The 22,148-nt window shown below is 48.7% G+C and overlaps 2 protein-coding genes across 2 annotated transcripts in view; one reads left to right on the top strand and one right to left on the bottom strand.

Annotated features, from left to right (window-relative positions):
* The window catches only part of GOLGB1 (golgin B1), a 40,837-nt gene extending 33,457 nt beyond the window's left edge, over positions 1 to 7,380 (bottom strand). The window contains exons 1-3 of the mRNA XM_063134601.1: positions 7,318 to 7,380; positions 2,182 to 2,278; positions 1,520 to 1,672 (exon numbers count right to left, since the gene is read on the bottom strand). Of these exons, the coding sequence (XP_062990671.1) occupies positions 1,520 to 1,672; positions 2,182 to 2,271 (243 nt within the window). The 5' untranslated portion in view covers positions 2,272 to 2,278; positions 7,318 to 7,380. The remainder of the gene's footprint in view (positions 1 to 1,519; positions 1,673 to 2,181; positions 2,279 to 7,317) is intronic.
* A 1,694-nt stretch (positions 7,381 to 9,074) lies between these two features.
* Positions 9,075 to 22,047, top strand: LOC134403513 (guanylyl cyclase-activating protein 1-like). The gene is made up of 4 exons (XM_063133758.1): positions 9,075 to 9,275; positions 14,891 to 15,040; positions 18,487 to 18,577; positions 21,248 to 22,047. The coding sequence occupies exons 1-4, from the start codon at positions 9,075 to 9,077 to the stop codon at positions 21,376 to 21,378; spliced, it is 573 nt and encodes a 190-aa protein (XP_062989828.1). The 3' UTR covers positions 21,379 to 22,047.
* The last annotated feature ends 101 nt before the right edge of the window (positions 22,048 to 22,148 follow it).

Consider the following 22,148-nt stretch of genomic DNA (forward strand, 5'->3'; position numbering starts at 1 on the left):
CTGATATAGAGGGTAAAGGAAGCACTCCTAGCACTCAAGGGGCAGCCGGACAGCTGCCTGTCAGGGATGCTTGAAGGAGGATTCCTGCATTGAGCAGGGGGTTGGACTAGATGGCCTTATAGACCCCTTCCAGAATTTTATTATTCTATGACCTGGAGGAGGAAGGGCGTTTTTAAAAAAAACACCCCTCCCTTGTGAAGGGTGGAGAGGAGTGTCTGCCATCCAGGGCTGGGATGAAACATCTTCCCCTAAATCACTGGAGCCAGTGGTTTTCTCCCACAGAAAATGGAAGTTCACTTGTGTGAGCCATTGGCGGCTATTTGCTCTGAAGCCATCATTGGTCCACGCGACTCTCTCTTGCTCTCTGCTCGCGGAGGATGCTGTGGGCTAATCCCAGAGGGGCAGATGTGGGCCAAGAGGGCAATCAACTGGGCTTGATCGCCCTTTCCTCGCTTTGTGAGATTCCATGTGCCATAGCAGGCCAGGGGGAGTAGCAGCACTTGACACAAAGCAAAGCTATATGGCTCGGGTCCAAGTTATTTGAAAGACCGTATTCTTCCTTATCTATTACATTTATATCCCACCCCACAGCCGAAGCTCTCTGGGCGGTTTACAACAGTTAAAAATAGTAAACGTTAAAAACTATACAAGATCTAAAAAAACATCGGAAACATAAAAACAGTATAAAAACAACAGTATCCATTTAAAACAATTCTGGGGTCCATTAAAAACAAACTTAGCGTTGTTAAATGCTGTTAAAATGCCTGGGAGAAGAGTAAAGTCTTGACCTGGCGCCGAAAAGATAACTATGTTGGTGCCAGGCGAGCCTCATCGGGGAGGTCATTCCACAGTCGGGGGGCCACCACTGAAAAGGCCCTCTCCCTTGTTGCCATCCTCCGAGCTTCCCTCGGAGTAGGCGCTCAGAGGAGAGTCTTAGATGTTGAGCGCAGTGTACGGGTAGGTTCACGTCGGGAGAGGCGTTCCATCAGGTATTGTGGTCCCAAGCCATGTAGGGCTTTATAGGTTAAAACCAGCACCTTGAATTGGGCTCGGAAACGTATAGGCAGCCAATCATTAATACATACAGAATGCATATAGCAAATACAATGTCAGTAGTCCTTATGAGCCTGCCCGTGCTTTAAGATCTTCTGGAGAAGCCCTTCCTTCAGTCCCACCATCTTCACAGGCGCGCTTGGTGGGAACATGGGAGAGGGCCTTCTCGGTGGCTGCTCCAGTGCTTTAGAACTCTCTTCCCGGGGAAGCTAGGCTGGCTCCCTCCTTGATGGGCTTTCGGAAGCAGGCTAAAACTTGTTTGTTCCAGCAGGCCTTTGGAGAATAATCTGCACCCCCCCGTATGTTAATGACTTATAATTTTGTTGTGTTTTTAAATATATAATGTATGTTTGAAATGTTGTAAGGCCGCCTTGAGGCCCAGTATTGGGCAAACGGCAAGACACAAATAATAATAATAATAATAATAATAATAATAATAATAATAATGATGATGATGATGATATACCTGGAGCAAAGCATCTTTCTGCTGAAGCTGGGCGTCCTTTTCCCGCACCAGATTCTTCAGCTGCACCACCAGCCTCTCTGTGTGGGCCAACCGTTCCAGCAGGTCCTCAGGCGTCTCCTCCCCATTCTGCTGGCTAGCTTCCGACTCTGCCCCCTGTGCGAACAGAGAGAAGAACCCCATCAGGCAAAGCCACAGGGGCGCAGCCAAAGAGCCAGAAGCTTGGCTTCACCCCTAGGGCTAAGTGTCTGACGTCCCTGGGAGACTGTAATGAGAGAAAGGGCCCAAGAATGAAGGGCAACGTCACGCAGACATCTCCCTGCTGAGAAATGTGCTCCACTGAGTTTGAACACCAGATTTACCCAATCCACACCTCCAGAACCCAGACGCAATTTGCAGTCAGAAATCCGTACTCTTCCAAGCTTGTGATGCATTCCACAAAAAAAGTTCAACAAAACTCACACATTTGCAACACGTGCAAAGAAAAATGCATACCTGTCCAACACGTGCACTAACACAGTTTTCTCAGTGGCTGCATTCATCCCAAAGTGCACACATTTAAAAATGAAGATGTAAATCGAGAGGTGTACCAATCTCTGTATGGAGACCCCTCCTCCCACAACAAGCTAAAAGTTTGGGGTTGGTGGAGGGAGGAAGCTACTTACAGCAGGCATTGCTGCGGACCCGGCGTCCTCTCCATCCCCGGACAGCTCTTGCAGGACAGTGTTGGCAAGCCCTGACAAACGGCTCAGCATCCTGAGCCTTGAGGTGAGCAGCAGCGCAGAGGGAAACGAAAGGGAAGTGGATGTTAGAACACAAAAGCAACAGAGAAAAGGTTGCCTGGGTAGGATTCAGCAACAGCCCCAGGGGTGGATGGACCTCATTTCCTCAATATCTGTCATAGCAAAAGCCAGAAGAGTAACGAAGAACTTGCATATGCCCAGAGCTGTGCATAGAGTCCAACATACTGACACTCTGAAAACATACATGGAAGAACAGACAGCCTGGCCTGGCCTTGTGAAGGACAACACATTCCAGCGGAAACAGAGGAAGCCCCACGACCAACCTAGGACACGGGTTCATTTTGCCCCCAAAGAAAAAATTCAGTTCCACCGAGCCCAGGAATGTGCCTCAGCACAAGAGGTCAATTCTATAGGCCACCTTCTTAAGCCAGGCATGCAAACAAGCCCTCACCTGGAAGTCTGTGGAGAGTAAGAATTGCTTCCAAGTGATTAGACTAGGAAGCTTTCAGATAGAAAAGGATCTGGGTCTTTTATTTCCCTTTCGGGCCAACGAAGGTGTCACGCAAATGACTAAGGTAACTGGTACGAATGGGTAAGAAGGAGAGTACAAACTTCTGTGGGTAATCGCCGTAGATTTACTTCTGAGGCTGAATTAAGTTCTGCAGAGCACCATAAATCCCGGAAGAAACAGCAACCCTCCCCACCAACTCTGAAAGTCTTAGGGCAGAGGGAGAAAGGCGAGGGGGAGCAGAGCAGAAGGAGTCGATTGCCAGGTCTCCTCATCTGCCTTCCATCCTCCCCAATTTCCAAACAGCAGTAGACACAAATCAGGAACATCTGACAGCCACAAGCAAACCCAGAACAATCATTAACCAACAAGGCGAGCCTTTCATGTATGTTTAACCAAGGGAGACAAGAATTGTCTTTTCTACCTCACCCAGTTCAAACACACAACACTTCCTTTGAAACGCGGGTTCTGCTATCTCCAGCTCAGTTCTGAAATACCAGCCAGAACTTCAGCAAAGGCCACCCGGACATCTGATAAGCGTTTCCTGCTGAACACCTGTCACTTGGGGTCACACTGCTGTTCTTGCAAGTAACAGACTGGGTTGATTAATTCTGTCTGACGGGCATGAAAGTTGCCAAGAGTCTGTGCTTTATGAATCAGCCAGACCCTAGTTCAAACCTCACCTCAGCCATGAAATCACCAAGCCTAGCGGTAAGCAAGCCAGAATTTCTCCCAGCCTCAGTCCCTACCCCCACAAGTGGATACTATTTACCAACTTCACAGGGGCTAGTGTAGGGATTAGCAGCTTGTGGTCTTCCTGATATTTTGGCCTACAACTCCCATCAACCCTGGTCAGTATAGCCAATGGTGAGGGATGGTGGCCATTGTAGGCTAATCATATAGGGGACCAAAAGTTGCTACCCCAGATTGCAAGACAATGTTGTAAAGAGCTAGATAAATGCTAAATAAATAATAACAACACAAAAAGCATCAGGGTCCAGGTGTGCCGGCATGGTGAGGAAAATATACTATCTTATTCATCAGGCTCAATGTCATTCTCTTGGAAACCTGCATTAGACTTTTAGGAGCAAGCCCAGCACAGAGCAGTGGATAATTTCTAGGCCCTTGTTTGTATGAGCAGGAAGCTGGAGTTTTCCCAGCCCCTTGGAAGTACAGGTGGTAGGGGCACCCACACAAATAAAAATCACAAGCTACCAGAATTCCAGCTAGTTCTCCTGCTCACACATACGTAGGAAAGTCACCTGTAACATCTCAGTAGCCTTAAAACCAAACAAGCCCAAAGTCTCCTTCCTTAATTTCCAAATGCTTCCCAGTCTAGTCACCTTTAGAGGCAGTCCTTAGCCCACATCCAGGTGCCCATTTACAACGAAGTTATGGCCAGTATAGTGTAGTGGCTAAAGTGTCTGACTGGGAGTCGGGAGATCCGGGTTCTAGTCCCCACTCAGCCATGGAAACTCACTGGGTGACTTTGGGCCAGGCACAGACTCTCAGCCCAGCCTACCTCACAGGGTTGTTGTTGTTGTGAGGATAAAATGGAGAGAAGGAGGATTATGTAGGCTGCCTTGGGTTCCTTGGAGGAAAAAAGGCGGGATATAAATGAAATAAACAAATAGCAAAAACTACAGCTGAGGCTGCAGCACAGTGACCACGGCTACAGCTCCACCCACCAGCAAGTTTGAAGGACATACGGCTTCCCTGCACAGGTGCAAGATACACAAAGGTGTGTCTGTTCCTTGTGAAGGAACAGATACACCTTTTGTCCATGTGCAGCTTCCCACCACAGAACTGACACAGGCAAAGGGAAGTCGTCTTGTGCTCCCAGTCAGGTAAGCGAGGGGGATGAATCACCAGGCCGGCCGGGAGGCAACCCCTGCAGCGCTCCCTCAGGGCGCTCTGGTTCAGCCTGCAGAAGGTTAGTTCATAGTCCCCCAGGGAGGGAGGGCATCCTCTGTTTCTGCTCTGCCAGAAGGTATAAAGCAACTAAGGTAGGGTGACCCTATGAAAAGGAGGACAGGGCTCCTGTATCTTTAACAGTTGTATTGAAAAGGGAATTTCTGCAGGTGTCATTTGTATATATGGCAAACCTGGTGAAATTCCTTCTTCATCACAACAGGTCACTCTAGTATAGCTCTGCAGCTTTCATTGTTGTGATGAAGAGGAAATTTCACCAGGTGTGACATGCATACAAATGACACCTGCTGAAAAAACCCTTTTCTATGCAACTGTTAAAGATACAGGGGCCCTGTCCTCCTTTTCATAGGGTCACCCTAAACTAAGGCCCCACCTTCCACCCCCACCTCCCCTTGCAACTAAGATTGTAGTGCCTGAATTTCCTTTCCTTTCCCCCCTCCTCCTCCTCCTCCCTCCCAATCCCCTTTCCTTTTGTGTCATGCCTTTTAGATTTGTAAGCCTGTGGGCAGGGACTGTCAAGAAATACTTTTGTGAGCCACCGTGAGAGCCTTTTTTGGCTGAATGGCGGCATAAACATGCTTAAATAAATAAACAAACAAACAGGCTGGCAAAAGCACATTACGGACTAAGACTTGTTTTATCTGACTCCTAGTTCTCACCACCCCCACCCGCCCTCTGTCTGCACTTGGGTGTGAGCTACTCCAGCAAGAAAGGAGAGCCTTAGGGTGCAAATCCCGTGCATCTTTAGACAGAGGGAGAAAGAAAGAAAGCCCAGAGAGCCCTAGCTATGGGAGCGGTATATAAGTGCATTAAGAGGGCCTGCAACTCCCAGCATGCCCCAGCCAGTGGTGCTGCTTGGATAGGGTTGCCATACGTCCAGGAAAACTGGGAATGTCCCAGTTTCCAAGCATTTCCAAAATGTCCCAGCCAGTCAATCAAGAATCCTGGATTCCTGTTCCAGCCGGCCGGAGAAATTCCAAGCTCCGAAATGGTGCCTTGAGCCTGCTCAGTGGAGTGTAATTCTCCATACTGAAGTCTCCTCTAGCTTTTGAGAACTAGTGGAGAAATGTCTTTTCCCCCCCATTTGTTTGCTTAAACTGTTCTTTGCCTATTATTTATTTACAGGTGCTTAGGTACTTTAGGCTGCAGTCCCATGCATACTTACGTGGGCATAAGTATTATTTAACTTAATAGGATTTGTTTCTGAGTAGACACACATAGGATTGCAGTGTTGGATAACTAAAGCTTAGATAGCTTGCTTTCTTTCCCTAGACCAGAGCTTTCCAAACTGTGTGTCGCGACACGTTAGTGTGTCCGCTGCAGTGAGTAGGTGTGTCACGCGAACCTAACGAGAAACCTCTGAGTCTCTGTGAAATAAGCAATACCAACTTGCATGCATTTTTACACAGCAAAGGTGCCGATCAGTATGGTGCACTAGTACGTTCCCCTTCCGTCGTATCCGTGTATGCACACCACGGCCGAGGGATCGTACAGGTACTGCGCATGCGCAGTACGCATAATCGGGTTTGAGAAATTCCGTGGGTCCAGTTTTTTGACAGAATACCGTCTCAACCGCCGCTCGACAAAATTGGTTCATCTGGCCATTCTCATCAGACCACATATGATTGCTTAAATTTTCCTCCTATGTTCTGTTCAAGATCTAATGTTAACACATGTCCCATCCTTGCTCTGATCTTACTCCCTTTTACCCTTGATTTTTATGTATTAAAATGTATTACTAATGATATGTTTTATATGCTTAGGTTATCTTATTGACCTTTTGCTTGGAATAACTAACTTTTTTTTCTCTGGTCTATTGACTGTAAATAAAGGATTGATTGATTGGTTCACTGTGAAAAGTCTGTATGTTATTATCTTGCAAATCATATATTTTAAAAAATATAAATGGAAGGTTTTCATGAGATACGTTGTGTCCCCATACATTTCGTTATTACAATTTATATATGAGTCCGGATCTCTTATAAGGGGCTAGTTTAACCTCCAGTTTGCTAGGAAAACTGAATTACTGTGTCACGAAATGATGCACGTCTAAAAAGTGTGTCAGCAACGTGAAAACTTTGGAAAACTCTGCACTAGACCTTTTACATATTGCTCAGTGGTGGTGTTGTTTTAAACAAAAATACCCACCAAAAAAATTGCCCCGGTTTTGTGGATTCAGATATATGGCAACCCTGTGCTTGGGGCATGCTGGGGGTTGTAGGACGTTTCCCCCCTCCCGTCTCCTTGCTTGGCTGCGTGAATTCGCGCTCTCAGAGCCGTTGGACCAGGGCGGGCGAGACGTGGCTGCTCCCACGGGCAGCAGCGCTGGGGAAGGGCGAGGGGGCCGCGCAGGAGAAGGCCGTGCAGGATCAGGCCACGCAGGGCCTACTCTGAGGTGCAGGGGGGAGGGCGGGAGAGTGAGGACAATGCGGGGGGGAGGGGAAGGAGAAGGGGGGTCTGCTTCTCACCTGGCCGCTGCCCCTCCCGCAGCAGGCAGAAGTTCAACAGGCGCAGCGCCGCCCATCACCCCAGGAAGAGCTTCGCCTGCTGAGCTTCTGCCTGCGCCTCCCCTCAGACGCGCGGCAGGGCGAAGCGTCTTCGGGGGAGCCCGAGCTTACCTAGGGACGGAGGCGGCGGCGACCGACCCGGACTCACCGCTCCTCGACTCGCTCCGCACCGGGTTCCGGCCACATCAGCACCGGAAGTGCCCCCTCTACGCTGCTGGCTCGCTTCCTTGCCGCTCCCGCCTCCTTTTCCTTTCTATGGACCAATGAGAAACCGAACAGGGCTGCGACGGACAGCTCCCTCCTCCAACCGCCGCACGCGGCTTGGGCCGTTGCCGTGGTTTCACCGCACGAAACGTCAGCGCGTAGATCCACGTCGTCGTCCTCCAATCAACAAGCGGGCCTTCTGCTCCTCACGGAGCCGCACGAAAACATAAGGTCGGGAGCCAATCGAACGAAGCGACGGCTTGAGTTCGGAACCAATCAGCGGTCGTACAGCCTCCGAGCTGAAAACCAATCAGGAAGGCCGAGCGACGGAGGCGGTGTCTGGAGCCATATCCAGAGCTCAGAAAGGGTCTGGGAGGAAGCTCCGCCCCCTTGGTTTTGCATATGGTAATTTGTGTTAATACATCAGGGCCTACATTTTGGATATTATATTTTCAATGAAAGATATATAGGTGGTATTATTATTATTATTATTATTATTATTATTATTATTATTATTATTATTATTATTATGCTCTTCATGGTTTTAATTTTTGTGAACTGCCCAGACAGCTTTGGCTATTGGGCAGTATAAAAATGTAATAAATAAATAAATTAAATAAATAAATGTAATAAATGAAATAAATAAAAATTGAAGTCTCCTCTAGCTTTTGAGAACTAGTGGAGAAATGTCTTTTTTCCCCTGTTTGTTTGCTTAAACTGTTCTTCGCTAATTATTTATTTGCAGCTGCTTAAGTATTTTAGGCTGCAATCTTATGCATACTTACCTGGGCATAAGCCCTATTTGACTTAATAGGATTTGTTTCAGAGCAGACACACATAGGATTATTATTAAGTTAATAAAGTTGGTATTCAAATAAATTTTGCAAACAAATCTCAGATGTAACCAACTACTTTTCTTGTGAGGGGATGTAAGAAAATACTATCAATAATTAAACAATTTATTAAAAAATTGATAAATCAATCAATAAAAACAATGTTTTTATTGTTTTAATGTCCCACACTAGAGGCCTTCAAGAGGCAGCTGGACAGCCATGTGTCAGGTATGCTTTAGGGAGGATTCCTGCATCTAGCAGGGGGTTGGACTCGATGGCCTTAGTGGCCCCTTCCAACTCTGCTATTCTATGATTCTGTGATTCTTTGTAAATGGCTGGATCTGGGTCTGTTTGTTTGTCTTCTCTTCTGGCTAAAAGTTCCAGAAATTATCAAGAGGCAGAGTTTGGGCACAGATCTGGAAAATGGTTTGCCTCCCGCAACAGATGTCCTGGGAATACTTCTTGCGTGTGAAATCAAACCACGCTACGGGGGAAAGAGGGGGCAGCTTCTGGTCATATTTGAGTGCTGCCAATATATCTGATTAACCTGCTCAACCCTTTCCGATTTACTTCCTCAAATAGCAGTGCCTTCCTGGATTATCTCCTCACCCTGTTTTCATCCCCTGTTCATATCATTGACGGTTTAAGGCTTCTAGCTCAGATCAGATTAAAAGGCTGTAATTGGCTCAGGATGGTCTCCTGCCTCTAGGCCTGGTTTACATGGTTCTCATGCTTAGTGGATGGAGAAGGAAGCCAGAAGCCAGTCCTGTAGCAAACATCGGCAGAAGAAGGCGGACGCTGAGGGCTCCCTGCATCCCACCGCCACACAAAATGGGAAACAACAGCAGCAGCAGCACCCTGGATGACCTGCAAACAGTGGAGATCCACCATTGGTACAAGAAATTCATGACCGAGTGTCCATCCGGGCAACTGACAGAACACGAGTTCAAACAATTTTTTGGACTCCGCGGGTTGGATCCAGAAGCCAATCAGTACATCCAGCAGATGTTCCACACTTTTGACATGAACAAGGTAGGCCAAAGTTCTCCTCAAACGAACAGATTGCCCGAAATCAATTAACTGGCTAAAGTGAGTCTAGGCATGGGCCACAAAAGGAAAACCCGTTCTGCAGGCTTTTGGAATGGTTCTGCTTGAATGGTGGAAAGATGTCTTGGGTGGTGCCTTTGGACATGACATCACCCATGACTTCACCAGGCACTCTCTAGAGCACTTTTGCAACTGGTCTTAAAATGATGGCGAATTTGGGTTGGGTGTGCCTGGAATAAAGTGAAGGATGGGACACATAGCTACGAATAATTGTGCATCTGCAATTATGTAAGTAGGTAAACTCACCTGCCGCATGTAGACTAATCCATTGTTTGTCTTTCTGCATGCCTGTCTCATGCAAGTTGCAAATTCAAGCTCACACCAAGGCTTGTATCCAATGGGTTATAGCCAACATTAATTTACGTCCCATTCATTTCATTGGGTCTTACTTAATAGGACTAACACTGGATACAACTCAGTCTGTGAAAAACCTGTTGTGATTGCCCCCCAAATAGCAGTCAATTCCTGAGCATGAGCAAAACCTATTTTGATCTGTTATTTTTTTATTTTAAACATTTTAAAATCTCACAAAAGGGTGTAACCTGGGTTGTTGTCACCCCAAATCCCATCCCTGCAACAGTCTGAGGACTAGAGGTGGTAAGAATCTTGATGTCCGCAGCTTTCTTGTGATCCTAAAAGAAATACGATCAGTCTGACAGAAGTGCTCCCAGAGCTGTTCTTGGGAAGAAGTTAAATTAACATGTGAACAGAATGTTGGACTAGGTGGACCCTCGGTCTGATCCAGCCTCAGGGCTTCTTATGAAAAATAGTGCCTGATCTGCCGTTCATCAAAACACCAAAAATGAATCCAAAAGACACATTTCCGACTTTTTAAGAATGGGAGAGAGAGCCTTTTGTGGCCCAATCCTATCCATGTTTACTGGGGAGTAAGCCCTATCATGTTCATTGGGGCTTACTCCAAGGTAAGTCTGCATTGGATTGCAAAACAAGGGACAAGACTGCCCCGCGGATGATACTCCAAATGACCCTTCAGCCCACATTCTCAATACAACACCAAATAGGTTGTACGAATTGATCTAGAGCTGCTTCGCCTGCCTGGAGCAGTTCCTGATGAATACTTGGACCTTTGTCACTCATGGTTACTCTCCTGAATGCCTTCCTTCCCACCTAGACTTGATGGTTAAATGGAGCCCAGTGGTACGTGATGCTGCAGCACTGTTGAAGCTGAATGAGTGTGACCTGATGAGGGCAACGAGGATGATCAGGGGTCTGGAAACAAAGCCCCATGAAGAGAGACTGAAAGAACTGAGCATGTTTAGCCTGGAGAAGAGAAGATGGAGGGGAGACATGATAGCACTCTTCAAATACTTAAAAGGTTGTCAGAGAGAGAAGGGCCAGGATCTCTTCTCGATCCTCCCAGAGCGCAGGACACGGAATAACGGGCTCAAGTTAAAGGAAGCCAGATTCCGGCTGGACATCAGGAAAAACTTCCTGATTGTTAGAGCAGTACGACAATGGAACCAGTTACCTAGGGAGGTTGTGGGCTCTCCCACACCAGAGGCCTTCAAGAGGCAGCTGGACAACCCTCGGTCAGGGATGCTTTAGGGTGGATTCCTGCATTGAGCAGGGGGTTGGACTCGATGGCCTTGGAGGCCCCTTCCAACTCTGCTATTCTATGATTCTATGATCATCACATCAATGAGAGACCACTCGAAGACTTGTGTATTGCAAGCCTAAGATGGGATTTTTAACACATCCCTGTGGCCCCCACTGGTCTGCTGGAAACGTACAAAGCAAGAGTGGAGACTCAGGATCTCTTAACGCTACTAACTGACCTGTGTGAAACGATCCTCAGTCTGCACTCTTGCTTAAGAATGTGAGCAGGGTCTTTTTAGATCAGACCAAGGATGTCCATCACTGGGAAACCTGGTTCTCTTTTGGCGTGATGGAATTCCACCACGTAGACGACTCACTTCTCCAAGCAATGGCTGTTCTCTGAATTCTGGGGGATGTTTGGCGCATTTTGAGCAGGAAAGTTCTGAGCAATTTGAGCAAATTTGACCATAATTTTCACAGATTGCTCAGAAATTTGGGCTAATTGCAGTTCCTTCACCCCAAAATGCACAAAAGTCCCAGAAAATCTGCGAGCAGCCCAAATCACTGGAGATTGAGTCAGGCACTGCAAATGAAGCCCAGCAGGCCAAAACTAAGAAAACGCATCGAACTACACCCCCCAAATGGACTTCTCTTGCATCCCTAGAGCAGAACAAGTTCCACTTAGTCCATCTTTCTTTCCAGGAATCCAACAACCCCACTAGGTCCTCCACCAGTGACCTCAACAGACCTTCTGCCCACCACAGTTATAACAAATGTCAGCAAAACTCTGTGAAGCCCACCCCAAAGCCCTCTCAGTATCCTGAACCCACAACAACCCTGCACCCCAACTGCACCAAATTTGTGTCCTCCTCCAAACTCATGCACAGCTGTCCTCAGACTCTGCTGGGTCGTTCTTGGCCTATGTGATGCTACTGCCTGAGAAACCCAACCAGGGGCAGCAAAGGACCATCAGCAGAGCGAGAAAAGGGCCAACACTTGAAACTTAAGTACTTTTGGAAATCTGATGTCTGTCTGGCAGGGTTCGAATGATTACCAGCAAGCCCCTGATATAGGGTGACCATATGAAAAGGAGGACAGGGCTCCTGTATCTTTCACAGTTGTATTGAAAAGGAAATCTCAGCAGGTATCATTTGTATATATGGGGAACCTGGTGAAATTCCCTCCATCACAACAGTTAAAGGTGCAGGTGCCCTGCCCTCTGTTAAATCTGGTCACTTTAGTATAGCTCCTGCACCTTTAACTGTTGTGATGAAGAAGGAATTTCACCAGGTTCTCCATATATACAAATGACACCTGCTGAAATTCCCTTTTCTATGCAACTGTTAAAGATACAGGAGCCCTGTCCTCCTTTCCATATGGTCACCCTACCTGATATGCAAGTCTAATTTATGTTGTGCCTGGCACTGAAATCCGATGCCTAAAAGTGATGCTTGACCTCTTCCAATACCCACCCATCCTTAAATGGTGCATGGCAACATAGTCTTTTGCCCTGAGAAGGGGGCTATGTCCAGAACATCACTGCAACGCTATGTTTGCGTCTTAACACGTCCCTTTTTTCCGCTCTAGGACAAAGGTGTCCCCTCCACCTCCCTGTGCTTGACAGAGCAGCCTGCCCATTAAACAGCCAAGGAAGAGAGAAAAGAGCCTGTAGGTTGTGGGCTGCAGCCAGGCAGCCAGCACTGGCGTAAGGAGCCAACGTTACATAATCAACCCATGTTGCCAAGAATGATCCGTGGGGCACTGGAAAGCCAGCTTCCTCTGGCAGCTTAAAGCAGCCGGCTCAAGGGTTACAGGCCAAGAAAGCACTTTAATTTCTGGAGCTCTCTCAGGCAAACAACCGGTCCTAGCTGGGGCAGCCCTGCCTCCGAGGTAAAGCTCCAAGAGGCCAATCCCATGAAGAAGGGCCAAGGGAACTGGATGTCTTCAACCTAGAAACAAAAGAAGATTAATAAATAGCTTGGTGATGGCGGTGGTGGTGGTGGTGAGCGTCCAGGCGATCTGCAGGCATTTAACTTGATCCCAGGCGGTTTGATGAGGATGGTTTAAAAGGCGATGCTGATCTCCAGAGCCCCCAGTGGAAACCAAAGGTCTCATGAGGGAGCCAAGAATCATAGAACCATAGAATAGCAGAGTTGGAAGGGGCCTACAAGGTCATGGAGTCCAACCCCTTGCTCAAGGCAGGAATCCACCCTAAAGCATACCTGACAGATGCTTGTCCAGCTGCCTCTTGAAGGCCTCTAGTGTGGGAGAGGCCACAACCTCACCAGGCAACTGATTCCATTGTCGTACTGCTCTAACAGTCAGGAAGTTTTTCCTGATGTCCAGCTGGAATCTGACTTCCTTTAACTTGAGCCCATTATTCCGTGTCCTTCACTCTGGGAGGATCGAGTAGAGCTCCTAGCCCTCCTCTGGGAGACAACCTTTTAAGTATTTGAAGAGTGCTATCTGATCATGTCTCCCCTCCATCTTCTCTTCTTCAGGCTAAACATGCCCAGTTCTTTCAGTCTCTCTTTCATAGGGCTTTGAAGGCGCAATGCTTCCCCCCAGACCCAGACCCATGCTCACCAGCCACGGGTGCTTGGCCTTTTCTATGTCTTAGCAAGGGGACGTGGCAACTTGCAACCCTCAGGTCTCCTGAGTACTTATTTAATTAATTTCTATACTGCCAATAGGTGAAGCTCTTTGGGCGGTTCACATAAATTAAAATCGCAAGGTACAGCATAAGATATGGAAGCTTAAAACCACAATATTGCTTTTACTGCTTTTAAAATATATATTGTTTTAACTTGGATCATGGTTTAATTTGTTTTTAACTGTGCATATTTATTGTTTTATACTGTATGTTTTTATCTGTACGCCACTCTGAGATCTTAATGATATAGGGCAGGATATAAATGTTTTAAATAAATAAATAAATAAATAAATAAATAAATAAAAAAGTACAACCAGGACAAAACCAAGCAGCAATACAGAGATTTAAAATCCAGATTTAAAACAGCAGAGCTAAAAGACTGGGATGCTAAAAGACTGGGAAAATAAAAAAGGCTTTCACTTGGCCTTGAAAGGAGTACAAGTAGGTGCGAACCTCTTTAGGGAGCTCATTCCACAGCCGGGGTGCCACAGCAGGAAAGGCCCTCTTCCTGATAGCCTCCTGCCTCACTTCCTTTGACGGGAAGAGGACCCCTGAAGCTGATCTTGGGGTTTGGGCAGGTACATATGGGAGGGGGCGATCCTGTAAATAGTCTGGCCCCAAGCAAGGTTATTTACAGGATCGTCTGTAAAATTTAGTGAATACCAGCCCTTTGAATCGGGCCATGTGAGCAGGAGCCCACCATGTGGTGGGAAAAAACAGGACCAGGTGGACCTTTCTGGAACAGGGATGTTTTCAGCTGGAGCTTGAGGGACCTTTGCTGCTTGAGGGACATGGCGTGGGCGCCGCAATGCTCTTCCGTGTAAAGGAGCAGGACCTCCCCCACCCCCGGTCCTAGGCCATGGGGAGAAGAGTCTGGGAGGAGACGTTCCTCAAGGTATGCCAGGCTAGGGTGACCATATGAAAAGGACAGGGCTCCTGTATCTTTCACAGTTGTATTGAAAAGGAAATCTCAGCAGGTATCATTTGTATATATGGAGAACCTGGTGAAATTCCCTCTTCATCACAACAGTTAAAGCTGCAGGTGCCCTGCCCTCTTTTAAATCTGGTCACTCTAGTATAGCTCCTGCACCTTTAACTGTTGGGATGAAGAAGGAATTTCACCAGGTTCTCCATATATACAAATGACACCTGCTGAAATTCCCTTTTCTATGCAACTGTTAAAGATACAGGAGCCCTGTCCTCCTTTTCATAGGGTCACCCTATGCCAGGCCCCGGCCCATCAGAGCTCCTGCGGCAGGGGCCAGCCCCACGCAGCTCCTTCCGCTCTGCCTTCAGGGCTCCTTCTTCTCCCTCCCTCCCTCCCTCTCAGGACGGCTACATCGACTTCATGGAGTACGTGGCCGCGCTCAGCCTGGTCCTGCGGGGAAAGATGGAGCAGAAGTTGCGCTGGTACTTCAAGCTTTACGATGTGGACGGGAACGGCTGCATTGACCGTCACGAGCTGCTCAGTATCATTCAGGTAAAAGAAAACGGCTGGGGGGTGGGGGTTATGGGGCGGCCGTGGGGCTAATTTCTGGAAAGGGGGCAGCCGTGCTTTCGAGCCTGCCTGCCTGCCAATCAGTTGCCTGCGAGTCCCAGGTGGGCAGAGTGGCAAAGAGAATGCACTCTGCACACCCTCAGAGGCACACTCGTCTTCTTTCACCTGCTCCGAGGCTGCAAAGGTTTGGCCCGTCCCAAACATCTCAGGGAGGGGCTGCCGCCGCCTTGGGACTTCCCAGAAGCATCTGCTGGAGGAAGGTGCCGGCTGGACTAGGTGGATGCATCTTGGTCTGGTCTGGTCCGGCAGGGATCTCCGTATGTGATTAAGTCCCAGAGGGATCCGGAGACTTCAAAGCTGAGAGAGCCCAGCAGGCAGGCAAGACCGACCCAGGCTCAGGCAGCCAGAAGCAGGAACGGTGTAGCGGGAGGTGTCGTGTCGCTCTTCCCTCGACCGGCTGCCTCTGCTTCGAAGGATGCCAGGCCGGCCGCCTCTTCCCCAGGGCAAAGGCTGTGGGCTCTTCCCAATCTGTGCGGAGGCATCCCAGCTTCCTGCATTCTGCCCAAGGCTCCTTTGCCTTATTTATTTATTATTTATTTATTACACTTATATACCGCCCCCATAGCCAGGGCTCTCTGGGCGGTTTACAGAAATTCTAAAATTAAGATAAAAACGAGTATACAAAATTTAAAATTCTAAAACACCGAACATACACACATAAAGCATTAAAAACTGTTAAAAAATAAACATGTGGGTGATTAAGATGTGCCGCCATATGCCTGGGCAAAGAGGAAAGTCTTAACCTGGCGCCGGAAAGATAGCAGCGTTGGCGCCAGGCGAGCCTCGTCAGGGAGATTGTTCCATAGTCTGGGGGCCACGACCGAAAAGGCCCTGTCCCTCGTTGCCACATTCCGAGCCTCTCTCGGAGTGGGCACCCGGAGGAGGACCTTAACAGATGCTCAGCAGCAAGCCAAAATTCAACAGGGTAACACTTTCCCTGGCATTGCATTTCCATGCTGGGGAGACACTGCACCTGTTACATAGTGGCTGCAAACGTAAGAAGATCCCTGGTGCTGGATCAGACTGAGGGCCCATCTGGTCTGGCATTCTGTTCCCACGGTGGCCGACCAGCAGTCCCAATGAGAAGCCCACAAGTGGGACACGAGCGCCGTTAGCATTTCCCCACCCATACGCCCCAGCAACTGGCCCACGGAGGCCTCTGACAGTGCAGCAACAGCCATCATGACTGGGGCCCCTGAAAGCCTCATCCTGCGTGTTCAGGGTGCCTGTCAGAAAAGGGGTGGCAGGGCAAAACCCTGCAGCTGCTATGCGCGAACAGCTACAAATTGGCAGGCAAGGGGGCGGCAGGGGGTGCTAAGAGGCAAAGCGGCGGCAGGGGGGCGCTCAAGGTGGTCTTTTCTGAGAAGCGCCTCTCCAGAAGGTCTTAAAACCCAGGGACATTTTTGTGGGAGAAGATAGTTTGGTCCCAAGCCATATATACAGGGGAAGAATCCACACTTGTATTAATACCGTTTAAGAAGAGTCTTTTTAACGGTGAATTGAAATGTTTCAAAAGCGCCAAAACGCTAATGAAGAGCCAAACCCTGCTTGGTGTGCCCTGCCACGCCGGCTGCAAAACAGATTACTAAACATGGTGATTTAAGACTCAAGTTAAGTGACTTTAAACCAGACATTGGGAAACTGGTATCACTTCATCAAGCCCATCCATCACATTAAGAATTTATAGAATAGTGAGGTACTCTACCGCCCAGAGAGCTTAGGCTATGGGGCGGTATATAAATGCAATCAATCAAATCTACCCTAGTTACTAAATGTGATATCTAATATACATGCTAAATGACTGTCAGACTTTGAAAAGATGATGTCACTGGATCAAGTTCATCAATTATGTTTAATTGAATAAACTAAAAAAATGTAATTGGATTTTGAATAAATATTCAATTAATTGTTACTGTTTTGAATTTTATTGTTATTATCTTTCTTAGTGGGTCGTTGAAAAACGCTATTCTGAATAATGATTTTTATAGTGTAGGGCAGGGGGCACTGGGCATGAGTTTGTGGAACCAAGGGGGCGGTGACCTGAGAAAGTTTGGGAACCACTGCCCTAGATGGTGATGAAGATGTATCACCATCGTCATCATCATCATCATCATGTTTATACTGTCCAACAGCCAAGGCTCTCTGGGCAGTTTACAACTAAAACCATGAAATCCAATTTAAAACTTTAAAATCTCATAAAACCAGAATAAGCTGCAGTCCAGGGAAGGCTGGTCTAAAGAGATATTTTTAGGAGGTGTTTAAAAGATGTTACATTTTCTGCTTCCCAAACTTCAGGAGGGTGGGTGCTGCCACAGAGAAGGCCCCGCTGCCGAGGCTCTTTGTGGTGACATTCTGTTCATTTCGGAATGACGAGCAGGGCCTCTTCTAAAGACTGTAAATGCCCCCTGGGTGTCTATAAGGGGAGGTGGTCTGCTAGTTATCCTGGTCCCAAGTTGTTTAGGGCTTTATAGGATTATAGCATGACCTTGTACGTGGCTGGTAGCTAACAGCCAGCCAGTGCAGTTCTTTTAACACTGGTTTTATGTGGGCAGAGCTAGGCGTCCCCGTGAGCACCCTCGCTGCTGCGTTCTGCACAAGCTGCAGCTTCCGAACCACGCACAAGGGTAGCCCCACATAACGCGCGTTACAGTAGTCTAATCGTGAGTTTACCAGTGCCTGAATGACCATGGCTAGGCTGTCTCTATCCACAAATGGGCATAGTTGGCATACTAACCAAAGTTGATAATGGGCACTCCGGGCACCGAGACCACCTGGGTCTCCAGTGACAAAGATAGATCCAGGAATACCCCCAAACTATGGACCTGCTCCTTTAGAGGGAGTGCAGCCCCATCCAGAACAGGCAGACACCCCAATTCCTGGACCTGGGAACCACCAACCCACAAGGCCTCTGTCTTATCGGGATTCAGCTTCAGTTTATTGCCCCATAACTGTATCCAGGCACCGGTTCAGAACGTGCGTGGCCTCTCCCAATTCAGATGTCACAGAGAAATAGAGCTGGGTGTCATCAGCATATTAAAACATCACACGGTCGTTTCTTTCCAAGTCGTATCCTGCTCAGTAGGAAAACAAACGAGGCCTTTTGATCCCACAACTCTCGCCTGGCGGAATAGAAACTGCACCGCTGGCATTTCTTCCTCCACAGCAGCTGCCTTTAAAAGCCCTCCTGGCTGTGTTTTCTTCCCTGACGCTCCCTGACCTGTTAATACCTTACCGCTTGTAAAAGTGCCATTTCATCATTGATGTTTACGACCGACTTTTCGTAAGGGCGATGCCCATCTCAAGCCCTCGGGTAAAATGTGGGTTATGATTAACCTAAATCAACAAGGGCTGAAACAATTCTCTTCCAGGCGATCCGTGCCATCAACGGCTGCGACCACGAGACAAGCGCGGAGGAATTCACCAACCGTGTCTTCAACAGGATTGATGTCAACGGCGATGGTGAGACACCCCCTGGCTCCTCCCCCCTGGACCCCCCGGCTCCTCCCCCCTGGACCCCCCGGCTCCTCCCCCTGGACACCCCCGGCTCCTCCCCCCTGGACACCCCCTGGCTCCTCCCCCCTGGACACCCCCCGGCTCCTCCCCCCCACACACACACATTTATTCCATGGAACCCCACCCATTGCCCAGCACTTTGTAGGTCCCAAATTCAAGGGAAGAAGAGAAGATGTGGGTCTGGAGCTTAAACCTTTCCCATCCACATTGCACTATTTAGCCCATATGGAGACGCTGTGAATGTTGGGCAGAAAATAGATTTAGAGATAAATTTAAAAGCAAAAAATACTCTCTACCCAGATCAGTTTCTCAGAACCTCTTTTGTTTTTAACAATTTAGCAAAAAATCAAATCTAAGCCTCATTGTATGAAGGTATCGAAGGGGCTTGATTTCGAAGACACTTATAGTTCATCCCACGTACCTGTTTTCCTCGAATTATCCCCTACAGCGCTAAGCTGTCGTCGTTGTCGCTAGCTAAATCACACCCCAGGCAGCAACACTCCTAAGATCCTTTGCATACCAGGAAAAGGGTTTAAGGGGCAAAATGTAAAAAAATCGTAAATCAACGGATGCCCCAATCCAGTTCAAATTTGGTATGCTTAAAGCTCTCATTAATATCTATTACTGTGCCAGTTTTGATGTCTTTATCTTTAAAACTTATGCAGATGTAAGCATTTGTTTAATTTTTCTTTAAACATATCAAATCATCCTCCTGTGCCCCCAGTGGCTGCTCGGAAAACAACAAATGGTTCGCTCCAAAACTAGTAGCAAAATAGGGCGGGTCTTTTGGCTTTATAGCACACTTAAAGCAGGATGCCTGGGAGTCCTTCACAGTCAAAGCAGGTTATAAACTGGGAAACTTCGGAGTCCTTTGCACGCAATTCGCAGTGATTGCACAGTATAACGCTGGTGTGATGAAGCTCTTATTGCGCCTGGCTTCTGCTCCTGCCTCCTCACCCTCCGGATCCTGAAAAGGACAAAAGGGCCTTGTGGCAGCCAAAGACTTATTGCAGCCCGAGCTATTGCAGGCAAGGTAGCGTCGGTGGCTAAGAAGGGACCCTCCGTGCTCATGGCCGGGTTTCAGAGGACCCTTGGGCAACACACCTTCAATGCCAACCCTCCCTCCGTGAGTCCACTTCTCCCCGCCATGGTCTTCAGCTGCTCTTCCACTTTCTCTCATCCTTTATTTTGTGTATTTATTTATTGCATTTTTATACAGCCCAATAGCCAAAGCTCCCTGGGCTGTTTACAAAGCTCTCTGGGCGGTTTGCTCCCCACATGCTTGCTTGGCAGCAGAGAGCCAGGGACTCAGTGGTCAGGGGCAAAGTGGTCAGGGGCATCTGCTGCTCCTCCTTCTCACTGCCTCCGTAGTCTGGGCCAGAGAGGGAGGCAGGTGAACAAGCAGGTTGCAATGGTGGGAGGGAGGAGTGATCCAGGGGGGTGTTTGCCAGTGGCTGCCTGCTCAGGTGTTGGTGGCACTCAACAGGTTCTCCACCAGGCCTACCTTGGATGCTGTTCCTGGTGCTGCAGACAAACAGCAGGGAAAGACCACTTTTGTGGCCAGCTTGTGACCTTCCCAGAGGACCCCTTGGCTGGTTGGCTGCTACTGGAAACAGGGCGTTGGGTGACGGACCTTTGGGAGTGGTCGCATTCATGGGCAGAGGGCCATGGAGCCTGCCATTTTGGTCTGTACGGTGGGCACCCACATCTAGTGGATTACAGAGGGCTAACTGTACGTTACATGCCAATGCATGTGACTGAGACTGGAATACACGTGGACCCCACTGGAGAGATAAATTGGTCAGAGGAAGGAAGTTTAACACTGAGGCCGGTAAAGGGATCAACACACACACACACACACACACACACACACAGCGCTTCTCTTTTCCAAATGCCTCCTGCAAAGGTGTCTTTTCTTTATTAATTAAGAAAATCCAAACAGGCACTGGGACTTTGTTCTAATCTAGGCGCTTACAGGTAGCCATTAGCTCCTTTGTTTTGCTGGGAGGGTAAGAAACAAAGAATAAAACGCCGAATGGTATTTTAACCAGTAACCCACGTTTCCCCTTTACTCGCTTCAGTTCTGGCTAAAGTTCAGATGAGTACAAAAGTTAAGGAGCATTCAGTCCCTGGCTGGTCTGGGCAGAAATGCAGGCCGGAAGAGGACTTATAGAATCATAGAATTGTAGAGTTGAAAGGGGCCTACAAGGCCATCGAGTCCAACCCCCTTCTCCGTGCAGGAAAGCATCCCTGACAGAGGGTTGTCCAGCTGCCTCTTGAAGGCCTCTGGTGTGGGAGAGCCCACCACCTCCCTAGGGAACTGATTCCATTGTCGTACTGCTCTAACAGTCAGGAAGTTTTTCCTGATGTCCAGCTGGAACTTGTCATGCTGGTGAGGGGGGGGGGAGTATTCCTGCAGCGGGTCCCTCACCCCCACCTATGCCGTGAAGGTCAGAGGGGCCTAGCCCCAGCAGGGAGTGTTGCTGGGACCACCCTCTGTCCCCCCCCACCCCGATCTTGGAATCTGAGCAGAGCTGACTTGGCCTTCGCTCCGTTCAGCCCGTTCTCCCCCTCTCAGCGTGTCCCTGTTTCTCTGTTCCTTCCTACCTGCCACAGGTGAGCTTTCGCTGGAGGAGTTTGTGGAAGGTGCGAGGAAAGACGACGAGTTCATGGAGGTGATGATGAAGAGCCTGGACCTGGAGCACATCGTGGCCATGATCAAAGACCGCCGGCGCAACAGCGTCTAGACTCTGGGGGTGGAAGCAGCCGGGAACGCCACGCGGAGGGATCCGGGAGGGTGGCCGAGTGGCCCTGCGGGTCACGGAGACATGGAACATTTGTGGGGAAATCCCGTCCGTAATGCCTGCGTGGTCCACAGCCTGATTTCCGCAGCGCCCCTGTGCTCCGAGGCTGAATGCCGCACCCAGCGACCTGGCCTGGCCTGGCCCGCCGGAGGTTAAGCTGACCCACTTCATAGCTGTGGGTTGGGCGAAAGCGGGCTGCTGGGACCCCCCAGTTCTATGGACTCTGCCCTCTCGGGATGCAGTAGGATCTCCTAGGAACGGAAGGGTAGCTTTAGATTTCTTCAGGAAGAAGTAGGCAGCTCCGGGGGATTTGCGCCAATGTTTCCTCTGTCCCCAGATCAGCTGAAGACTCTGCATAATTGCTGGAGCAGGATAAGGTGTGACTCTGTCTACACAGTGCATAGAGACCCCTCTGCACAGTGCCACACGCGTGAAACAGACACCCGCCTGCGTGCCTGCTTACCTGGCTTGAATGCTAGTTGTTAAAGGGCATTTTGGGGTTGCTTGTGGGCCCTGTCCTAGGACAATGAGAGACTCTGAGGCAAGGTGAGGTGGATGAATTTGGGGTGCCGTTAAAGACGCTGAACAGAAGACAGGCAGATATGAACCTCAGGGCCCGACCCGTCAGGACCCTCTCCTGAGCAAGAGTACACATAGCGATCTAGCAACAAGAGAGAGGGCCTTTTCTGTGGTGGCCCCCAATTATGGAACGA

Source organism: Elgaria multicarinata, chromosome 9 (assembly GCF_023053635.1).
Source record: "Elgaria multicarinata webbii isolate HBS135686 ecotype San Diego chromosome 9, rElgMul1.1.pri, whole genome shotgun sequence".
NCBI classification, from domain to species: domain Eukaryota; kingdom Metazoa; phylum Chordata; class Lepidosauria; order Squamata; family Anguidae; genus Elgaria; species Elgaria multicarinata.